At 42.4% G+C, this 22,861-nt stretch overlaps 1 protein-coding gene across 3 annotated transcripts in view; it reads right to left on the reverse strand.

The window, feature by feature from the left end:
• Window positions 1-22,861, reverse strand: part of TRPC3 (transient receptor potential cation channel subfamily C member 3) — a 70,527-nt gene that overhangs the window by 14,007 nt on the left and 33,659 nt on the right. For all 3 annotated transcript variants that reach the window (XM_019534008.1, XM_019534007.1, XM_019534010.1), the window contains exons 4-9: window positions 16,713-16,877; window positions 13,252-13,468; window positions 7,739-7,972; window positions 4,163-4,427; window positions 3,583-3,778; window positions 559-768 (exon numbers count right to left, since the gene is read on the reverse strand). In XM_019534008.1, the coding sequence (XP_019389553.1) occupies window positions 559-768; window positions 3,583-3,778; window positions 4,163-4,427; window positions 7,739-7,972; window positions 13,252-13,468; window positions 16,713-16,877 (1,287 nt within the window). The remainder of the gene's footprint in view (window positions 1-558; window positions 769-3,582; window positions 3,779-4,162; window positions 4,428-7,738; window positions 7,973-13,251; window positions 13,469-16,712; window positions 16,878-22,861) is intronic.

Genomic DNA, 22,861 nt, shown 5'->3' on the forward strand with positions numbered 1-22,861 from the left:
AACATCCAAATGCTCTGATGGAAGATGTTACATAAAGTCTAAGCATTATTATATAACAAATAGATGATTATTCCTCATCTTTGTTGGGTACATAGCTTTAGTCATGGACAGGACTGAGGACTTGCATACCATACTGGCTACACTTGATCCTTCGCCTTTTCTAGTGATGAAAGGACAAATGGCTTTCCAGATCTTCAGCCTTTTACCTTAAGTCTACTAGTGACATATTTCTGATCAAACTTGAAAATTTCTTTGTTCAATATTTAGGTAATTTTTTTGGGAATTATTTATTGGATATTGCTGAATTTTTTGGATATTGTTAGAATTGTTTTCTCCTTCAGTTATATTTGGTAAATGGATCTTGTCCTATGAAAATTAATAATTTTCCTTTCTTTTTATGCACTAATTAAAGGCATCTGGTATATAGAAATAAAAAAATAAAATACTTGATTAATTACAGTACCATCCTTTACAAGTACATATTATCCCCCTAAAAGTTGAAGGAAATCAAAACGCTAGACGAGAAGTGTAGTGCAATGAAAACTTTTCAGTACCTACCCTAGACTTGGAGTTACCTATTCCCATTTCGATATCTTTCTGCAACCTTCTTCTTCTGCATTTAGAAAAGTTAATGATTCTCATGATGAAATAGAAGAAAGACTTTGGGCTAGGTACAAGACTGAATGGAGGGGGTAATGTTTTTCCATCATCAAAGTAAGATAACCAGAGTTTAGAGCGAGCAAATTTCCACTCCACATCACTGTCATCCTGTGTTAGAGACAAAAAAGAAATGTCTACTATATCTTATATACCTCTGGGCTTTATGTAACGCTGGGCACTTCCAAAAGGAGTGTATTTTAAATAGCTCCTGTTTTTGTTTTATATAGAAATGTGATGAACTTGCTAGTGCGAAAGATTCCCAGTAGTTCCACAGAAATTCAGCTGTCTTATCAAGTCTATTTTAACTTAATTCCAGCTGTGTCTATTTACATCAGCTTCTTTTTGTCATATTTAGTTCAAGTATGTGAACAGTTCAAAAAGTGTTATTTTTTTTCACTGAATGAAAGCTAATCTATTATGTCCCAGCTATTAAAAGTCAGTTATTTTTAAAAAGTCATCATTTTCATCTATAAATTGCTCACTTGAATTTGATACTTATGCAAGTGAGGAAATTACAGTATTTGCTTTTAGGCAGTATATTGGAGAAGGTAATACACAAGCTTTTCCATGAAGCCTTGCCTAGGGGTGTCAGCTCTGACATCTGGCTGCCTTTAATAGATGACTAAAATATCAAGTTTCTTCTGCGGTTACCAATAGCAAGGAGCAAGCAAGTAGATTTTATGCCAAGATTAATAAATTCTCAGAGTAGTTTTGCATATCTGGTGCAAGGCAAAATATGAACAAATTCTCCAAAGATGAAAAGTTAGTTTATTCCAACTGACTTCAGATTTAACATAGTTCTCACTAACAAGATAGATGCAATACAGCTGGGAAATGCATATGCATATCTTTGTATTATCATTTTTTTCCTTTTATTTTAAATATTTTTGTCATTTTAGCACTCACCAAAATGCCAATTATAGCCCAGAAAACTTATGAGAATCAGTACAGGACAAAGTGATCTTCCTCATTTTATCTTGTAAAGTTGAACTGCAGCTGAATTACAACTCAGAGTTAGAGGTTATGATATAATTCAGTTCCTTTGATAATTACTGACATTGCTACTCTTGTTGCCAACAAGAATCAATACATAGCTGTGATAGCGTCTGAAAGACTAGGCTTGACTGAAATCATTTCCACATAGTTCATTCAACCATCATCAGATGGCAATATCTTTTACTTCCTGCTGACACAGGCCAGTTGCATGTGAACAGAGAAAGAAGAATAGCCCTCAAAGTTTGTGATGTTACAGTCACACTTGGTACAAGTGGTACATCTCTTCCTAATAATATAACTTCCCTGTAACCTTTACATGTGTTCTGAGTGTCACTGTTTTTCATTTCAAAACCACCTAAATTCTGTGGACCACAGATTAACTAGCATCAAAAATATACTTTTCCTTTTGTAAGAGTTATGAAGTTTTGACTTTGAAAGCAGTAATTTTTGTCAGGGTTGTTATACTTTATTGCACAGCACATGAATGGTAAACCTCTATGCTGAATTCATTAAATTTCAAAATTAAGTTTTCTCTCCTATTGCTCTCTTTTAGATGAAATATGGCCATAAGATAAACTGCAAGCATTACAATTTGCCACTTAGCAGGTATGGAGATGTACAGCCAGTGAGTTTTCAGGACATATGGCAATGAGCAGCTAAGATTAGAAGCAAGTTTTAAATATTGTACTTCAAGCAGAAAAAGATGATTACACTTCATATTGAATAATTAATCTAAGAACAACTGCTAAATGTGATTTAGTCCCAACACTCTCACACACAGGCTGCATCCACATGTGGTGTTGACATTTGGTTCCCTGGGGACAACTAGCAGTGGCGCACCTTGTTCTGCTGGTACTTGTCCCCCGGGAATGTAAGTTACCCTGGGGGCACTAGGGGAAGCTTGGGCCAGCACTTGGCTGGCCCAGGGGCCTTATCTGGGGTCCTGGGGGCCTTCCGGGGCTGCAGCAGTGGCGATTCTGCCATGCTGAGCCTGGCTGGCAGCTGCAGTGTGGCTCTGGGTGGCCTGGCTCCGCTTTTGTGTGGTCCACTCTGCCCATGCGTGTGCTCTTCTGTGTTTTTTCTCTGCATGTTTTTTTGACCCCTGGATATTCATGGCTGCGCTCATCTGGACGCAGCCAGAAAGTTTTGCCTATGTTTCTACATTAGAACAATGCATAAAACTAAGAAAATGAATGTTAATGGAGTATGTGCATAAGTAGTTAACACATCTATATCTAGTTAAAAGGTTTAAGGAAATGGACTAGAGACAGCTCTCATTTCTGAAATACCTTAAGATATATTTCTTCAGTACTCTAATAGCCTGTCTAAACAGTAAAATGTACTGTGTTGAGGAAATGTATTATAGATATCTGATTGATATTATGAACAAGCAATATACTAAACTTTTCTACTTAATATTTTGTTTTCTATTTTTATCTCATTCTTCATGTGAATGTTTCTATGATAAGGTCTTTTGAGACCAGACTTTAAGGTTTCAATGGTACCTTACAAACTCTTGGCTCTACATAAGTAAGATGAAGCAGGTTATCTGCCTAGACCCTGGAGATCCAACAACTTTTTTGGATCACCTTAAAGCCAAAAACCACAACCTAGTTTCCTCCTGTGAGTTGATCTTCCCATAGAGAATCTCCATAGGGCACTGTGATGTACCATATGTTAGAACTGGATGTAGAATAAAACATAGCTCACCAGAAGCACTAAATGCCACACAGATTAGGGAATCAGACTAGCAGGTGGTGAAAAAAAAGATGAATTGAGGGTTTATCGTGTTCAGGCCAATGTTTTCCTCTGACTTTCTATAACTTTCACAATCCCTTTGTTAACGCTTACTTTAGTCAAGGTGTACCTAGCAAGAGGATCCTTCTGCCCTTCTGAGAACTTAAAAAGAAGAAAAAAGGGGCCTACCTCAATTTCTTGGTATGAGCTGTTGATCATAGCAATCAACATGTTGAGCAGAACTACAACCATTGTTACGTTGTATATGCCATATAAAACGTAGCCAATATTCTCAATGAATTTATGATCATATTTAAGGACGACTGAAGTCACTTCAGACAAACCAAATATTGACCAAAACAAAGTCTTGAAACTTTCTTCAACTCTGAAAGAAAAAACCGAGAGCAATGTTACTAATTATATAAATAAACAGGCATTTCTTATGACAAACAGAGTAAGTGTTAATCTCAGAAAAATTCTGTTTGGGATTCAGACCTACAGGGGATACAAAAAATTTAAGAAATAAAATTTCTGTTGCCAATAATACAACAGTCTTTAAAGTGTCTCTCACTATTTATACAGGTAACATTCCTATTGATGTCAGTGGAAACTTTATTTATGTATGGAACAGAGGATTGAGCTCTTAGGTCCTTATGCTCTGAGGTTCTACAATGCCTGAACTCTCATCAAGTTCAAATGTCTTTAATTATTATTCTAGGCTTGGCACTTCATAATCTTATTGTTTTGTTAAGCATAACTTCATACTTACGTTGTAAAAGCAGGGTTTACTTTAGCTCCAAGATAGTAGGAGTACAGTATAAACATCCCAATCATAAATGCAAGAAATACCATAATGAAAAGGACCATAAACTTGAAAATGTCCTTTACAGTCCTTCCAAGTGAAATCTGCAAGGGCCCAAAACTCTCATTTGCAGGCAGGATATATGCAATCCGAGAGAAACTCAGCACGACAGCTATGGCATAAAGGCCTTCAGATATTATCTGTGGATCAGATGGGAGCCATTTGTCTCTGGCTGGAAGACATGAAATGTGGGGTAAATAATGAAGTTTTTCATTTATCACCAAGTTTTAAATAACACACCCAACACCTGGGACTTTCCATGCTCATATCTATATCTAGTAAAGACAAATGTTTGCAGAAATTAATAGCTGCTACTGTGTTACTATTAGTATTTAAGTCATAAATAAATCATTTGAATTATATCCTTTTCCTTGGAGGAGAATTTATGGTGTAAAATAGACATAATAATCTTTTCAATAGGGTGTGCTGAGAGTTAGGCATGAACATTAATGAGGATGTACCCTACCATAGGATGATTTTTAAAATATTACTACACATAGCATTATTGCTATTATATAATAATGAAAAACAGTAATACCATTTGAACTTTTCTGTATCTCTTAAAATTTTCCCAAATAAAACAAAAATCATTAGTATTTATTTTTAAATATCCTCTAATTTGTATTTCTATTTTTTATCATTTAACTTGCATAGGTATCACTTGGGCCTTCACAGCTGTTAATTATCATTGCTCAGTCCCCACTGTAATTGGACACTATATTCCAACCTGTTTTTATTTCATAATAACCAAGGAGCTCTAGTTTAATAAGATATAGGCACACTTTATCTGTTCTATAAAACAAGATAGTACCTTACAACCCATATAAAATATTCATTAAGGAAAAATACTTCCATTAGGATTAGAATGGAAATTAAATTATTAAAATAATGATTATGCCCCCATTGAAGTCAGTGAGATTTATTGCTACTAATCTCAATGTAAGTAAGGTTGTGACATCTATATACAGTGTGGGCTGAAATAATATGTTATATGAAATGTCATCCACTGCAAAATTTCATCTTATTACCTAATACATTGATACTTACACTTAGTAAGAATTAAACAAGGTTAAAATGAGTTTAATAAAAATAAGTTTATGCATACGGGTATGCATATGTGTATGTATACATGCATATTCAGCTTGATTCTATAACAGTTAACAAGCCCTTTAGCTATTTTAACATACAGGAGTTTCTGAAGTGCATTGAAATCATTGTCAGTAGCACATGTGGGCTACCTTCTTGTGGAATCCACTAAAAAAGTAATTCCACTATAATCAAAGTTAGAATTTCTACACTGAAATAATAAACCTGGGACCAGAATTTCACTATAACCAACAACCAACGGACAGAGGACCACATATCCCAGTGTAATTTACACCAGCTTGTAAAGTAGTATAAATTACACCAGGATCAGGAACTGACAAGTGTGCTTCTTCCCTGGGATACCTGACCCAGCTTTTACAGCTTCTTGCCACTAGGTGGAAGTGATTAGGTTAATGGCAACAGTATGTGATTTAGATATGCCAGTTTAAATTTGGTACATGTTTTAAGCAGGTATCAAATGTGGCAGGATTAGCCTAAAATCACCATTTTTAAAGTGCATATAGGCCGGCACATGTGGATACACACTCTTAATGTGCCTTAAAAATGGCAATTTTAGGCTAATCCCACTAAAAAGGGCCACATGTAGACAAGCCCCCTTTTACCAGCACAAGGGACTGGAAACCAGTCTATACCCATAACAGAACAGAAGTCTGGCACACAAGGACTGGTTTAAAAATGGTGGAACCTGGTCTAAGATTTGTCCCCCTTGCCACCAAAGGGCAAATGTGCATTCTGTTCACTGCTGATCTACGCTACGCTGCTTACAGAAAATTGTGTGACTTAGATCAATTCTGTCTCAGGCTTTCTGAATATCTGACCCTAGCCATACGATTCTATCCCTGATTTTTTCAGTTATTTTGTTTAGGAGTTGCATTACCTATACTTTGGGGTTTTTAAAAAAAAAACTAGTGTATTAAACTTATCTCAACATTGTCTAGTCATATCACAAGCTTGGACTGACCAAGTTCTACTAAAAAGCCTAAAATGTTTTAGTTTAAGGTAACTAATTTAACAAAAATTATAATAAACGTATATTTTCACAATGTTTTGGTTGTCCTCTGTAAATTTAATGACACTATTAAGCAAAATTAACAAAATAGAGTGTTGGGTGCGGGGGAAACTAAACTTCACACTTACTATGAACTGCACTTGACAAATTTTTGTAATAGCCAGAACATGACAACTACGGGTCAGACCAGCTCTGGTATAAGCAGATGAAACAACATTGAATGTATCGTTGTGTGCAGTTAAAACTGGGCTGTATCTGGTTCTGATTTGTTTAGTATTAGTGTAGCAGGGCACTAAGGTGCCTGCTACTGACAAACAGTAATATGGGCTCAGCTGCCAGTCACCAGGGCAGCACAGGTGTGGGTTGCCGAGACAACCAGTTTGGTCAGCTGACCGGAAGGGGGCAGGGCCTGGCCTATATAAACAAGCCAGGCTGAGGCCGGGTCCTTTCTAGCAGTTGAGGAAGGTGGAGCTCTGTTGGAGCAAGTGGGGGCAAGCAGAGCAGAGAAGCCTGATGGTCTGAGCCTTCTGTTTGATGATACTGGGTGGAGGAAACCCTGATAGGGATATGAATGAAGGTTAGCTAGTTGGCTTGGAATTTATGCTGGAACACAGGAGTGTGAGTTTTCTGTTTTTGTAGTTGTGTAAGACCGGAGGACCGGGTGAGGCTGTAGGGGTTGGAGGAGGCCTCATAGGAGCTCCCCAGTAGCGTGGGGGTTCCTGGTGCCAGTGGGCGCAGGTGGGAAGCCCCAGTGGGGTGTAAGACCCAAGAAAAGGGTCTGCGGGCCAGGCATAGCTACGGCCACCTGAGCCTCAATTGTGGGAAGCCCCAGTGGGGCGCAGGACCTGAGAAGGGGGTCTGGGGAGCCAGGTACGGCTATGGCCACCTAAGCCTCGATTGAGGGGATCGCAAGGCAAGGCCCCAGTGCAGGCAGGGTATCGCGAGGCAAGGCCCCAGTGCAGGCGAGAGCACAGGAGACTGTAGAGCCCACGTGTAGCCCTAGAGGTTAGAGTGTACTGTGTCACTGAAGGCAGGGCACGGACTGGGATATCTCAAGGCCCTGTGCCAAAGAGGGTAGAAAGGCAGCCTCCCTTTAACAATATTACCATCAAAGACATGGTGGGCGAGATAGCAAGGGTGCATTGAACCTGATTTGGCACAGTAGGTAGGGGGCGCTAGGGGAGTTCATGGCACCCCTAGGTCATGTCCTGTCACAATTAGTATGTCAGTAAATGATTTTATTAAATTAAGCATGATAATAAATGTAATTAAGAAGTATAAAAACAAACACCCAAGATTGGAAACCTTTAGGTAAGTGTTATGAAATCCAAGAGCTGTAAGAACTGCTTCATGGCATTTGAACTCACCATAAGTAAAATATTCTATTTCTGGTGGAAGTGTGACCACAGAGAGATCACTCTCCTCAATGTAACTGTCCACATATTGCTGTGCTTTTGTGGCCTGCAAAAAAGCTAGAAGCCTGGCTGTGAAAGCAGCAATGAAAATGGACAACATCCCAAAATCCAAAACATTCCATAACTGTAATATATATTCCCTGGGTCCTTCTAGCCAGAGCTCTTTGCATTCTGACCACATCATACCTGCAAACAGAAGGGGAAAAAAAACATATAGGTACTATAGCCAGTTCTGTTCCATTGAGAATTTTCCCCACCCACATAATCAGGGCCTCCAAGAAGGCTAGAAGCTCTCACTAATAATGCTACAGAGTTGCTGTCCATTTCACAGGGCTATCCTAATTCCAATAGGACTGCAATTTTCAATACTTGAATTGATTCACAAATATCTGTAGGGTCAAAGTGCAGTTAGCATGCACTGGCACTGTGATACTATAATATACCTACTGCTAAATAGGAGGAAATGCTAAATAAGTAGCAATGTGCTAATGAAGTATAATTAAGTATAACTTATTTTAGCACAGCGAACATCATGGCCTGATCTGAGGATGCATTTGCTGCAAAAGAAGAGTTTTAAAACATGGAACCAGAACCAAAGCAGCACCCTTCTCTGATTTCACTTACCCATTTATTCTTACTTAAATCTCCACAGTCAAAGGGATTAATTACTAGGGAAGGCCCAACCAGTAGCATAAGGGTGAAGCAACCATAGTGGCTGCCTGCAGTGTGACTTGGTGGGGAAGGAGAGGAGGGAGGGGAAGGCAGAGTGGGGTAGGGCAGCGTGGAAAATACAGCTACCCTAGTCATCACCAGTGGCAGAGCAGTAGCCAGTAGTTCCTGCTGCCCCTGTGTGTCACGGCTTCCCAGGTCACCTGATTAAACTTCTAAGACCAACCTACAACACAAAATTCATGGGCAACCAAAAGCAAATGGCACAGTTAAAAACACAGGTTCTTTATTTCATAATCTTCTTTAATATTGTCTTGCATTTTTTAATGACTGTCATATAAGCATTTATACTGCACCCATTCAAAAGCCAAGAGCCAGAGCCAGCCATCCCTGCTTGTTCTGTGTGCTATTGCCTGGATCAGTCATATCCGGATGGTTCAGATCCTTGTAAGCTCATAGCAGGTTGCTGCATTAAAGATAAGCTGCTGGCTCTACTTCAAAGGGCACTGTTGTAATCACCTGAAGCCCACTTGTGCTCCCAGGAAGCTAACTGGAGAATCTGTGCCATTTGAAATTAAAGCTGCAGTAAATATCCGGAGCAATTTAGTAATCCTGAGTTGAGTAGCAACAGTACTCTGCTGCAGTAATATATACTCCCATCTAGTATCCATATCCTCATATTCACAGGGGGCGCCTCTACAGGAGATGCTTAACTTCATATCAGCATAGTTTACTGTGAAGTAAGCATGTGCATCTACATGTGCACATGCTTACTTCACAGTAAACCACCTTAATACTGAGTAAATTTGCTACCTGCAAATTCAAGTAGCAAATTTACTCAGCATTAGTAACGGTGCTATAGTGCTTGTGTAGCTGCCTGATCAGGAGCAAAATCTGCTCCCCGTCAGCCATCCACCAGGAGGTAGGAGATAGCTCCCTGCCCCCAGGAGCTGCCTCTTGCTGGGGCGGACTCTGCCACAGGAGCCCAAGTGGAAACTATGTCCGTGTAGCAGGGCACTAGGGTGCCTGCTACTGATAATAGGAAATGGATTCAGCTGCCATTTATTAGGGCGGCAGGTGGCAGTTGACATGGGAACTAATTGGATCAGCTGACCACCGGGGGCGAGGCTTGGCCTTCATAAGGAAGGGAAGGCTGAGGCCAGAGGCAGTTCCCTTCAGGCAGGAGCAGGAGCAGGAGCAGGAGCAGGAGCAGGAGCAGGAGCAGGAGCAGGAGCAGGAGCAGGAGCAGGAGCTAATGGTTGCAGTCTGACCGCTCTGACTGGCTGCAATGATGCAGGGGTAGAGAGAACTCTGATGGAGGTATGAGAGAGAGCCAGCATAGAGCAGAGTTGGTATTATAAGCTCGGGGTCTTATAATGTGTTATAGCTGGCCGGCTTATAGTTTTGTTGAGTTCCAATTATCACCCCGGAGGACCAGGCGAGGCTGTAGGGGTGGAGGAGGCCTCAGCAGGAGCTCCCCAGTAAAGTGGGGGAGTTTCTAGCACCATGGAGGGTGCCGCATTGTGGGGTTGTCCTGGCCCCATCCCATTGGGGCAACTTTGGGAGAGTCCAGTAGAGGCGGAAGCCCAGTAGGGCATGGGCCCAGGAAGGTGGGTCTAAGCAGCGGGGGGGGTCCCGACCCCAGCCCAGCGTAGACATTACCAGGACAGGCCCCAATTGGAAATCCCAATTGGGAAGAGCCCCAGTAGGGCGTAGGCTCGAGTCAGGCATAGACAGGCCCCAGTGTGGGCGGGGAGCGCAAGGGGCACGACCACAGGCCCCAGCGGGGGCATAGAAGGCCCCAGTGTGGGCGAGTGAGTGCAAGGAGCGCGAGCAAGGCCCCCAGTGGGGGCATAGAAAGCCCCAGGGCGGGACGGCGGAGTGCGAGAGGCGCAACCACAGGCCGGAATGTGGGCATAGAGACCGCGGGGCGCAGGCCGGTACGCGAGTGGCCGCGGAACATAAGGGAGGCAGGCCCGAGTGGGGCACTGCCTGTGAGAAGCAAAGCCCCAAGAAGAGAATAAGCCCATTGGGAAGTCTGGGCTGGGTGAGAAAGGGTGCAGTCAGAGAGACCCCCAGGAGGGGGTGCGTATATTAAGTAGGCCCCGAGAGAGGACCAGCACAGGGACTAGAACCAAAGTCCCGGTATAGTAAGACCGGCCCCATGCCAAGAAGGGCAGGAAGGCAGCCTCCCTAATTGAACCAAAAAGATTGAATACGTGGTGGGCAAGACAGGATGCGTTAAGGACCCAGACTTGGCACGGTAGGCAAGGGCACTAGGGGAGGTCACGGCACCCCTAGGTTGGTCCTGCCACAGTCCCCCTGCCCCAAGATTGCAATCAAGGAGCAGGGGGCTGGGAGACCCTTCTCTCCCAGCCTGAACTTCACAGTCATGGGGTTTGGGGTGGGAGACCCTTATCTCCCAGCCCCAGCCCTGTGACCACAAGTCTCAGGCTAAAAGATAAAGGTCTACCAGCCCAAACCCTGCAGTTGTGGGGCTCAGGCTGGGAGATAAGCATCTCTCAGCAGTGGCCCCATGATTGCTGGGAGCTCTGGGCTGGTGGGGGCTACGGAGCTTGTGCAGAGCTGGCAGGGAGGAACAAGCTTCCTAGCCCCTGCCCTGCTTTCCCAGGTGGGGACAACGTCTCCCTGCCCCAGCAGCAGGGAGCTTCCAGTCACCACTCCACACTCATGAACACAGAGCTGGGGCTGACAGCTTGTTCCCAGCCCCTGGTCTACAGTTGTGGAGCTGGGGCTGAGAACAGCCTGGGAGCTTGTTCCCAGCCCCTGTTCCATGATGACAGAGCAGGACTAGGAGCTCCCTTCATGGAGACATGGAGTTCCCCTGATTGGGACAATTCCCAGCAAGCCCCAGGCTGCATGGGAAAACATGTACAGCCCGGGGATGGCTGGGAACTGTCCTGGTTAGGGGCAGGTCCTGGCCCTGTGCCCCAATCAAGTGATCATGGCACAGGGCTTGGAAAGAGCTTCAGGGGTGGCGTAAGTCCTAGCAAGCTAGCTGCTAGCTGCCCCACTGGCAGATTGAGGTAGGGGGCTGGGACCTGCCCTTCCATTGCAGGTCCTTCCAAGCCCTGCCCCGATCAGGAAGCCAGGGCCAGGAGCTCCCTGCTGCTGCAGTAGCAGGACATTATCCCTGCCCCAGCAGCAGACAGCCCCCAGGCCCAGGCAACAGCTCTCCTGAACCGGTGCTCCCTGCCAACCCCGGGATAGCACCCAGGAGGAACATGGAGATTCCCTTGGTGGCAGCACAGGCCCGCTGCAGGGAACTGGGAGCAAGTTTTCTCTCTAATCTCTGCATGTGTAGACACCTACCCAAAACCCTTTACTCTGCAGTAGTTTACTGCACAGTAAATCAGGTCTGAAGTAAATGGACATGTAAATGCACCTGGGGGGTAAGGAATCTAACCCTATGAAAGATTCCCAGTGACCCATACTTACAGGCTAGCCAAATCATAGTTATTCTTCCTAGGTAGAATACTTTGGGGACATGCCAAAAGAGACAAAGGCATGGGAATCCTCAGATCATTCTCATAAAACCAAAAAACCCAATGAAAACAAAATTATGCTCAAGTCAGGAGTCATTATGGGCTACAAAAGGATACAGGAAAAAATGCCTTTATTTGGCTATAATATTTCCTCTTAATCCCCACTGCATTCAAAGTAGAGATAATTACAGTGGTACATGGTCAGTTTATACTTTTCCATGTTATGGTACTTCATGTTCTGATTCTGTCATTAGAGCTAGTGTGAATGTTCTGACCACATAAAATGACTGCATCGTCATTCAGTACTTCCTTTTCAAAGTAGTAAATGATGGTGCAGTAAAAGCCTGTACTGCACCATGCATGCGGCACATGGTTATTTTTAGCTGCTATGGAGCACATTGCTATGGCAGCATAGGTGCAGCATTACAGTTTTTGCCCATGGATGCTATGTTCCCATACTGCATTGCTATGGTGACGTAGCAACATGTGTAGATGTGCTCATTTAGTAGGAGGGTAATGCTAAATAAGTAGTAATGTGCTAATATGCATGAACACTGACTTCTGACCTTCTGGCATATTGCCTTCTTGATGTTACTTAAAATAACTATGTTGCATTAAGACAGTACACTGTGTCATTCTTTCTAGCAAACTGGGACTAGATGACCTACTGAGGTCCCTTTCAGCCCTACTTTTCTATGCCTCTATCACAAATGTCAAAGTTTCAAAATATTGCAGCACGATGACTGTGAATCCCTGGTTTGTTTGTTTGTTTTTGTTTTGTTTTTTATTACATAGTGGAAAGATACTCTCTAACTTCTAATGAAGACAGTTGGCCATTTTGTTCTTGCAAGTACATATTTAAAAAAAAAAAAAAAAAAAGGCCCTTTTCAAGTGACCATAAAATAACATGCAGATGAAACCTTTTTAGCTTTCTTACTGGAAAACTAGAATGCTTAAAACAAGCTTCTCAGCTGCTCCTGGGCTCTAATTTATAGTAGCCTAAGCATGAATAGCCATAGACTACTCTCAGCCTAGAATAGTCAGAGTGCAGGACAGTCCAGGTACTCACATGACCTGCTGCCTCTAACATGCTTCTTCTACCCTGGCAAGCCCTTACCTCAGAAACTGCAAGAGGAGATGGTATAGATCTGTTTCTGCCACCCCTAAGCTAGGGTTTTCTTGTGGGAACCACTAGAGCAACATATGGGAGATGCAGTGAGAAATCAGAATCTTTTAGAATTTCCATAGATAAAAAAAAATGTAATTGAAATGAAAAGGTAGTATACCTACCAAGTACCCATACCATGATCAGCATCTCTGTCCAGGTGAACTGGGTAGTCTTGACCCTAAAGATCTGTTTAGGGTAATCAGTAACAGTGACATTTGGTAGCGTTGTTATGCCTTCAAATCTGTCTGAGGCATTGAACACCAACAGGCCCAGGAAAATAATGAAGGATGCAGCATGTGCCACGAATTTCATAAATGGACTTCGGAGAACTTTTCCAAGCTGCAAAGGCAATACAAAACTAAACTCTCAGTTATGAAAGATACCAGATTTCCCTTGCATCATACACTTTAGAAATACAAAGAAGTACCTATAGTGAAAGATGGGCTGAAATTAAAATACTTGCTACTTGCTTAGAAATACCCTTCCAAGTATATTGAACAGCCATGGTCTGCCATTCCTGACAGCAGGCTCTCTGTTGGGGATGATGTCCTACTGGTCAGTTTCTGTTGCTTCGCTATCCCTGGAAGACAATATCAGCACAGGAATATTTTTGGGGAGGTATATCCATACTATGGCAACATTCACTGCTGTTTAGAAAGGGCCTGGATAGGTGTCCGCAGAAGTCGGTGGAGGGTCAGATCAGCCCCAGAAAAAAGTGGGTATCAAAAGGACACCTTTTCTACCAATGAGGAATTACTCAAAGTTTTCAAGGCACTATTAGTTTGCCTTTGATTTTAATGCATATCCTGTTCAGCAAATCAAAGCCAATTAATATCAGGCTTTAGGCAAAATAACCGTCTCCTCCATTGCTGATGTATACAGAGCATGAAATATCTCCCAAACCAAGAATCTGTAAATGTTTTATTAAAACTAATTAGGAATATTGCACTACAACAGGGTAAGAAAAAAAATTACGAAATGTTAACATGTTTAAACAAATTCAAATGGATTAATGCAGAGCTCTGTCCATTAGAGAATAGTGTTGCCAGATCCTGCTGCATTTGGAGTGAGTGGCTGAGCATAGCAGGAATGGCAGAGGCAGTTCTTCTGAAGAAGGTGGAGAAAAGCTGCAGGCCTTCAAGAATGCTAAGGGAAAATATAACGAAGCTGCAATTGTTATTCCCCATAACAAAAGAAAAACAAGGAGTGTCCCTAGCCCTGGCAGTGGCAATAGCTTATGTCTATTGAAGATTCTACTGCCAATTTCCAAGAAGGGTACCTACTGCCAGTGTCTGCCATGTCTTCCCAACTTGTGCAATCAGTGAGACCAAGCAGTAGGATTTTCTGATGAGGGGCATTTCATGTTCTCTTTCACTTCTTGCTGGGCACTCGCACAATCTGCTTCTAAGATTCTGGGCAACTGTGGACTTGAATATGTCATTTGTGTTGAACAAGTTGAAGACAGTGTAGAACTACACTTGCTGGCCTGAGAGATGTCCAGGGGAACTGTACCTTTCAGAATAGTCTCTTTACCACCCATTTTAGCATTGTTGAGCATTACATAAACTGAGCAGTCTGTGAGACCCACTATGTGTGACTGTAATACTTTCTTGTTCCTGCATGAAATACTGGAAAGTTAGAAGCGTTCAAAGCGCCTTGCCCCACTGCTGCACCTTTTCTCAAAAGTACAGAGATGGTCTGGAGCCCTGAGTACAGCAATGGAGCAATATTATATTGTACTAAATGATCAGCTGTATTAATAACATAACACATACGATAATATTATGAATATTGGGGGGAAGTGGTAAAACCCCATGTGCATGTTATGAGACACATTTTTCAAAAAGAATCCAGTAGGTCTATTGAATAAGGAGTTGAAAGTCATTTTATGTACTCCTGTCTGAAGCTGACCTTTAGGTTTTGATTTTTAAATTGTAATATTAAACCATTGATTTGTATGCACAATTCTTTTATTTGGCATAGAAAAATATCAGGTGTTTCTGGTGTTGGGAATTAATTTTCAAGGACAAATGTCACTTTTTTCCATATTAGACACGAACAAATAATAATGTGTTTGCATGATGTCAAGCTGCCAGGCAGCCGGGAGGAATACCTTTACTACAGCTGATCACAGAGGAATATCTGAGTAACAATTATTTCATTTCATAAAGATTGTTCTAAAAAACAAACAAGCAAAAAAAAACTAGAGAAAGAAAACAGCCTATTCCCTACAAGCTTGTATGAGGTATGCAAAATTTTACCCTCTTTTGAAGATGAGCTGAAAAACAAAAAAACATAATTTGGGTGAAACGTGGATTTCTGTGCCAGATATCATCTCTGCATAAGTTTGCAGAGAGGGGGACACGAAGAGATTCAGTAACAAAATTACAATTTAAAAATTACTTTTTAAAAGTATTTGCTCTTTGTGGAGGCCTTTTATCTTCCTATATACATCTTATTGAAGAAATCCACCATTTGATAACCTTTCACATCCTACAGGCTTTCAATGATACTTCTGCATTTTTGCTGTGACATCATCAGTAAACCTAGAAGCACAGGATGTTCTCACACGGGGAACCAATTACTATATGTTGAGTTAAAATGACATTCTTTTCTGACTGCACCTCCACACCTTGGTTAAAAAGCTGTGTTTAATTTGATTTTTGTTTTGCAATTCACCTTTGTAAGCAATCTGACCTAACAATGCAGCAAAACCAAGTGCTAGAGTAAGGATTCAATCCTGCATCACTCAGGCCAGTGGAGGTTTTATTACTGAATTGCATGGGAGGAGGATCAAATCCCCACATGCCACCTGAGAGAATATGATGCCATACACTTGGAGAGATGCTCCTTAGTCCTTAGTTCCAGTACACAACTACACAGCATGGATCATGACGAGAATAGGATCTTTAGATATTAAAACAAAACAAACAGAAACTATAGCTTGAGAGACCCAGAGTGTCTTTACACATGTTCTAGGGCTGGGGTGAGGGGAGGGGGAGCTCCAAGAGCCACTCGAATTTAAGTGCCTGCGGTGCCTGGTATATTCAGCATCCCACTTTCAAAATGGCAGTGGGGACGGTTTAATTAAAGCTCATTCAATGAGCTTTAGTTAAAGCGCCCCTGCTACCAGTTTGAAGTGCGGGGACACTGAATACATGAGATGTGGAAGCTGCTGGAGTGCATTAATTAGCACGCTCCAGCAGACTGAATTAATTGAGTCTACTTCAACATGCTATAATTAAAATGTGTCAGAGCAGCGCCCCTGCACATCTACAGGCACCCCTATTGTCTATCTTTATTCTTAAACATGCTTTACTTGCCTACTGATCAAGTGGTGATCAGGTGCTGGAAGGAATAAGACTTCATACTAGTCTTTGATCAGTGTGTTCCCCACCTTACAAAGTAAAGTACATCTAATAACAAAATTAGGAGCAGGACCAGAGCTATCTAAAAATCTGATTAATCAGTTAAAATTCAGGTAATACAAGGGTGCAATATTATACTTCGGATGACAGTGACTGGAAAGGGATACATGAAACAGCATAAAGTGTTTTAATATGGAATTTATAAAAATCTGTACCCTGCTACATGGTGCAATCCAATAACCAATGGCAAGAAGCGGCAGGCCCAAAGCAACAACCAGCACAACTAGACACTTGATAGCTATGGTCTGTTCCCGTAATCCTGAGAGATTTTCATACCAGATAGTCAACAGCTGTTGCTGACAGTTTGGATGGGCCACAAACTATGAGTGAAAAGAAAGAAAATCAAGGTTCAGTATATTTTACAGTAAGAGTTATACACACATTGCATTCATGATAAGCAACCATAAAATACTTTGTATAAAGACCTCAAGAAACATGCTGCCTTTTTTCCTTTCTTATAACTTTATTTATTTAAAAACCAAGACATAAAAAAGACAGAGATTAGAAATAATAGTTGAAGTAAAGAGCCAAATACTGCCTCTGGATGCAGTAAATGTGGGGCGCTACCAAGTTTAGTTCTACACTTCACTGGCTAGATCCTATCAGAGCTGAGCCCCCTCTCATGACCTTGTGTAAACTGTTGCCCCTGAGATATCAAAACTGATCCAATCTACCTCTAATTTGTCTATGGATCCCAGAACTTTCTGAACCTAGCTCACCTCCAACCCTGCATTTCACCTTTCTTACTCATACTCCATATGCTGCCCAGAAAGTCAACCACCTAAATTTCCTTATGAAAGCTTTATCCACCTCTTCCACCAATTCTCTTATCTTAAATAAGAAATGCAAGGGAACAAGGTTGCAATATAAGATTTGAAGGTCTCCTGCTGGACTGAAGAAACCATCAGGTATATTGAAGAAGAATGGTATTATTATATTTGAGTCAGGAAGACATACTACCTTTTCCAGCCTGGCTTTTTGGGAGACATTTCAGACAAAACTATTCTGATGTTTTACTGAAAATGAATAAAAACTGCCATTATATAATACAAAAAAAATTGCTCAAGAGTGGTGAAAAACCACTCTCTTGGTTTATGATGCTTCTAGAAGTCAATTTTTGTATTTCATGCTTTATTACCCATTATTCTAACATCATAAAATATATATTACAAACTCTTTATATTCTTTCTCAATTCTTTCAGAAGTTCGTGACTTTAGTGCTATCTTAGATGAAAGATACTCTATGATGCTGTTTGATAGTCTTCCAAAAATTCTTTCTTTTATACTATTTTAAAACTATAAAGGTTCTTGATCATACAGATTGTCACTGTGCAGTCTTCTGCTATTCTTGGACTGCTTTTGAGTTTTAATGAGCTGTTAACATCATAACAACACTTTACAGAGGCTCAAATAAAATCTGAGAGGTGTATATTTTAACTAAAAATACAAACATTTGGTGTTTTTTTAGTTACAACAGAACTTTGATTTTAAATGAATCACTCATATGAGATGTTTCTTTTATCTTTGCTGAATAGTTTACATTATTATTAACATGTTCAAACCTGAGTACTTAAAGTTAGGCACTTCAAACTATAGTTAGGCATCTAAATAAGGTTATCCAGATTATTAGAGGTGCTGAAAATATGTACATTTATTGTAATTTTCAAAAATGCTCTAAATTGTTCTAACTCTCATCCCATTAAAATAATGGTGAAATTCTACTGAGAACAAATGAACTATTCTTGTTGTTAACATAAACCTCAGGATGCTTGTCAGAGACTGTCTTCAAGCAGGTTTCAATATCTTCTAGCTTCCATAACCTTTTTCTAGCCCTCAGAAAGTGAAACATCCTGTGGGATTTATTTCCTGTTAATGTGCTGGGATCTTTCATCTTTCAGCTGTGTTATAGTTAGCTGCAGCAAGCAGATACATGCATGTTGCTTTCATTAACTTTAATAAGAATCACCAAAACTCACAGAAAAGAGAATATTCCTCCAAAGGTAATTCTGCAACATTAAGGACAGTTTGGCCACCAGTGAACTACTGAGCCCAATTCTATTTTAATATCTACTACAAACAAACAGTGATACAAGAACAGAGACTGTAATTTAACTGAAGGATACTTTAATTTGTTTTATTAAGTTTTAAGCTTTACTGTAGTAAAATCAGTTGTGTTTTTGGTTTGATTTAAAGATAAATAGACTTATGTTTGAATCCTTCATTCTAGATTTCTTTTTCTTTCTTTATGATATGTTATTATTACCATGTACAGTGACACATATCATGAGAGAGAAGTGTGCAATAGTTGGTTGAGCGCAAGACCAGAAATATCATTATGGCTCTAACAATGATTCCTTCTTTTGTAGTAGGCAATTCTGTCCCTCAGCCTAAGTGTCCCCTACTTGTAAAATGAAGATAATATAATTTATCATTCTTAGAAGAATGCTGTAAAGCTTAATTTAGTGTTTGCACTGCATTCTGAAGAAGAAGATACTGCAAAAGTGCAACATACGTTTACTGCTTAAATACTGCAAAGCAGTCAAACTGACAATACTTGTCACCAAATTAGAGTAAGAAATTACAGGAGTATTCACAAACAATGCTTACATTGTTGTGGTAACATTATATAGCATTCCTGTACCAACCCAGAAACAATTAGCCAGAATCTGAAACAGCTCATTGTTTTAGAATGTATGTTATAGTTTGAAGAGTTCCTCACGATAAATATATACAAAATAAACCCCGCATCTCTATTTTATGCTTTGCCTTTATTGAGATCAAATGGTACCATCCAGTGTTGCCTGCCAACTCTTTCCAGAAAAGTTTTGTTTAGATGTCAAATCCCATTTTAAAATGCCTGTAGTAAGTAGAGTAGGATAGGCTGGCAATGAGGACAGGAAAATTCTAATCTCTTAGGCCGCTTGTACACATGATGGGGGTTTAATCCCCTAAATTGAAAAGGTGAGTTTTTAATTGCAACACTTAAAAACCCACCGTTTCAATTTAGGAGCTTCGATGGCCATTATGGTGAGGGGCCCCATACTTTTTTTCTTCCCCTGTGGAGCCTGCCTGTCTCTCCCACAGCTGGGGAGTGAGTTGCCAGCAGTTTGAGCAGCCCCTGAGCTGTGGGAGGTCCTGGTCCTTCCCTCCATGGCAGCAGCACTCCCTGGGGGTGCCTGGGTGGGTTGCTAGCAGGTGGGTAGGCTGCTAGCTGCCCGGGAGTACTGCTACCATGAAGGGAAGGTCCAGGCCCCTGCAGCTTGCCCCTGAAGCTGTGGGAGAGACAGGCAGGCTCCACAGGAAAAGAAAAAAGGATCAGGCCCCTCACCACTTATTTTTCTTTCCCTCAGTGGAGCCTGTCTGCACAAACTGCTGCCAGGCTGTGCAGCCCCTGAGTTGCAGGGGCAGGGTGCCAGTCCTTCCTTCTGCAGTGGCAGTGCCCCCGGGGGAGGGTGCTGGCTGCACAGGTGCTGCCTCAGCTCGCAGGCAGCACCCGCCGGATCCAACTCTTCCCCGAGCCTGCGCAGGGACCAATGCCTGATGGGCTTCCAGTGCATAGGCTCAGGGAAGAGTTGGATCCAGCAGGTGCTGCCTGAGAGCTGGGGCAGCACCCTCAGAGCTAGCACCCTACCCAGGCAGTCCCAAGGGCTGCTGCTGCCATGGAGGGAAGGACTGACTCCGCAATCCTGCAGCTCACAGGCTGCATGGCCCAGAGGCAGCTTGTGCAGACAGGTTCTGCTAAGAAAAAAGTTTAAAAAGCAGTGAGGGGCCTGAACTGCAGGGGGGACCTTTTTGTTCCTGCAGAGCCTGCCCATCTCTACCACAACTGGGGAGCAAACTGGCAGCAGGGCCTGAGCTGCGGGGGAGGGGGAACCTGAACCTTCCCTCCCTGGCAGCGGCACCTACCAGGCCCACCAGGGCAGTGGGAGGCAGCACCCAGGCTGATCCAACTGTTACCTAAGCCAGAGGTGGGGCAGCACGCACCCATTAGCACCCTGTCTGGGTGGCCCCAGGGGGTGTTACTGCTGCAGAAGAAAAGACTGGGGCCCTCTGCAGCTCAGGGGCTGCTTGGCCCATCTGTAGCTCACCCCCCAGCTATGGGAGATGTGGGCAAGCTCTGTGGAAAAAAAAAAAAAGAAGTGCTTCTGCCTTCAACCTGACTCTCCTGTGGTGGGGCGGGGGCAAGCTGTCAAAGGCTGCAACATTATAAATAGCGGACTAAACTACATGCAGATGTGGTTTAGTTTGCAAGGTAGCAAACTCATTTAAATTGTAAAAACCCCCACACGTGTACAGCGTGACAATTAAACCGCAAAAACAGCCAACATTCATCACGTGTACAAGCACCCTTAGGGCGAATGATGTTGTCGCAGTGGCTCTAAAAAGAGAAGTGATCTTTACTTTTTAATCTACCATGCTTTAAAAATATATCTAAATATTTTGGAGTTTGACAAGTGCTGACTAAATCACTTATTAGTGATTTATTGTGGGTTTTGGCATTAGTGGAATGACAGGTAGATATTAAAAAAGCTTACAAATTTACTGTGAATTAGGACTTTTTTTAATGGACTTGACCTTTGAGAAAAGTGAGCACCACACTGAGTAAATTGCCAATCTGACTCTTTTAAAAATCATTATTTTATTTGTAATCTAGCTTGTTGTTGGCTTTTGGACTCATTTTCCTAGGGTCTTTCCTTTTGTTAGCAATAAGCCCTGTCCTTTGCTCAGGTAGTTCTATGGTTCATCAGCAAATGATGAGCAAATCAAGCAGCAAATTCAGTTGGGCAGTAGAGAGGCTGAAGTTGTTAGGCTACTTCTAGGTAAAATCTGGTTTATGAAAAGTCCTAAAAATATTCAGAGGAATGGGAAGAAACAGTTTTCCTCCTTGGAGATGCATCGCTAGGGTGCTGTAGCAGGGCACTAAGGTGCCTGCTACTTGGAGAGCCAAGATAACCACCCAGGTGTAGGTTGCTAGGGTAACCAGAGGGCGCTAATGACCCATACCTGCCTGGTCAGCTGACCAGAAGGGGCAGGGCCTGGCTCCTATCACAGGCTGGAGGCCAGAAAGGTGTTCCCTGCTGGTAGTCAAGGGGGAAGGAGCTCTGCCTGAGTGAGGACAGAGAAGAGGCTAGAATGCATGAGCAGCTTGATTGGTGAAAGATGGAGAGCCCTTGGGGTGGCTCAAATGTTGTTATAGCCGGGTGGCTTGAGCTTATGTTATAGCCTAGGGGCTTGTGTTTTGTTTGCTGTTATGCTGGTGGCTTGGGTGAGGCTATAAGGGAATGGAGGAGGCCTCACAGGGGACTCAGGGTAGAGTGAGGACCCCAGCCCTGGGGAGGGGAGGGGCCCATGATAGAGAAGCCCCAGGAGGGCCGTGATGGAGAGTGTACTTACCCCAAGTTCCCAGTAAGGTAGAGCGAGACAGGGCTGCAGAGAGCCTGAGTGTCAGAGGGTATAAGACCAAACAATGTCCAGTACATCTCCAAGGCTTAGGGCATGGTAAAGGGGTGGTTGGAGCCACACCTAGCCCATAAGCTGGGTGTGCACAGAAGCACCCATTACAGAAGCCAGACCAGTGTACAGGAGGAAAACTGTCCAGGGAGATGAAGAGGCAGCCTCTCTATTACATGCACTTTACATCAAAGATGTGGCGGGTGAGAATTGAGGGTACTTTGTAGACTAACTGGGCACAGTAAGGAAGCGCTAGGGGGGGAGCACAGCAACCCCTGGGATGCCATCTTCTGATGCGGGCTATGGGCGCTGGTAATGAAGGGGCACTTCTACTTCTCATCCAGAGTCATGCAGCTGTCCACTGGGATTGTTCCAAATAACCTAAGAGCATTTTGATCCCACACTAAGACAAAAACCGCATGTGCTTTCTGTTCCATCTTGGACAGAAGGACAGAGAATTCCATCTTCTAACCATACAGAAGGTATCAGTGGAGGGGATGGCATTTCTGCTCTCACTTTTCCATTAATCTCTCCTCAGCTTTGTATTAAACATGCAATAGCTAGTTACTACAAAATACATGAACATTTTGCAGAAATGACTGCACACTCAGGACACAACTTTCTTGACAGTTTTAAGGGTGCAACATTGTGAAGAAACAATGTTTTGTTGACTGCAGGGACAAATACACTGCTACATCTACTTCCTTTCTTATTAAATTATCCTGATTTTGCAATTATTGAACATGATTATGTACATGGGTGACGCATAGGGGAGACATGGGGGGGCATGTGCCCCCCACCCTGAGACTGGCCCTTGCTGGCCGGGGAGCAAGGGGTGAAGGCTGGTGACCCC

This window comes from Crocodylus porosus, unplaced genomic scaffold, assembly GCF_001723895.1.
Source record: "Crocodylus porosus isolate Cpor-Errol unplaced genomic scaffold, CroPor_comp1, whole genome shotgun sequence".
In the NCBI taxonomy this organism is placed as follows: Eukaryota; Metazoa; Chordata; order Crocodylia; family Crocodylidae; genus Crocodylus; species Crocodylus porosus.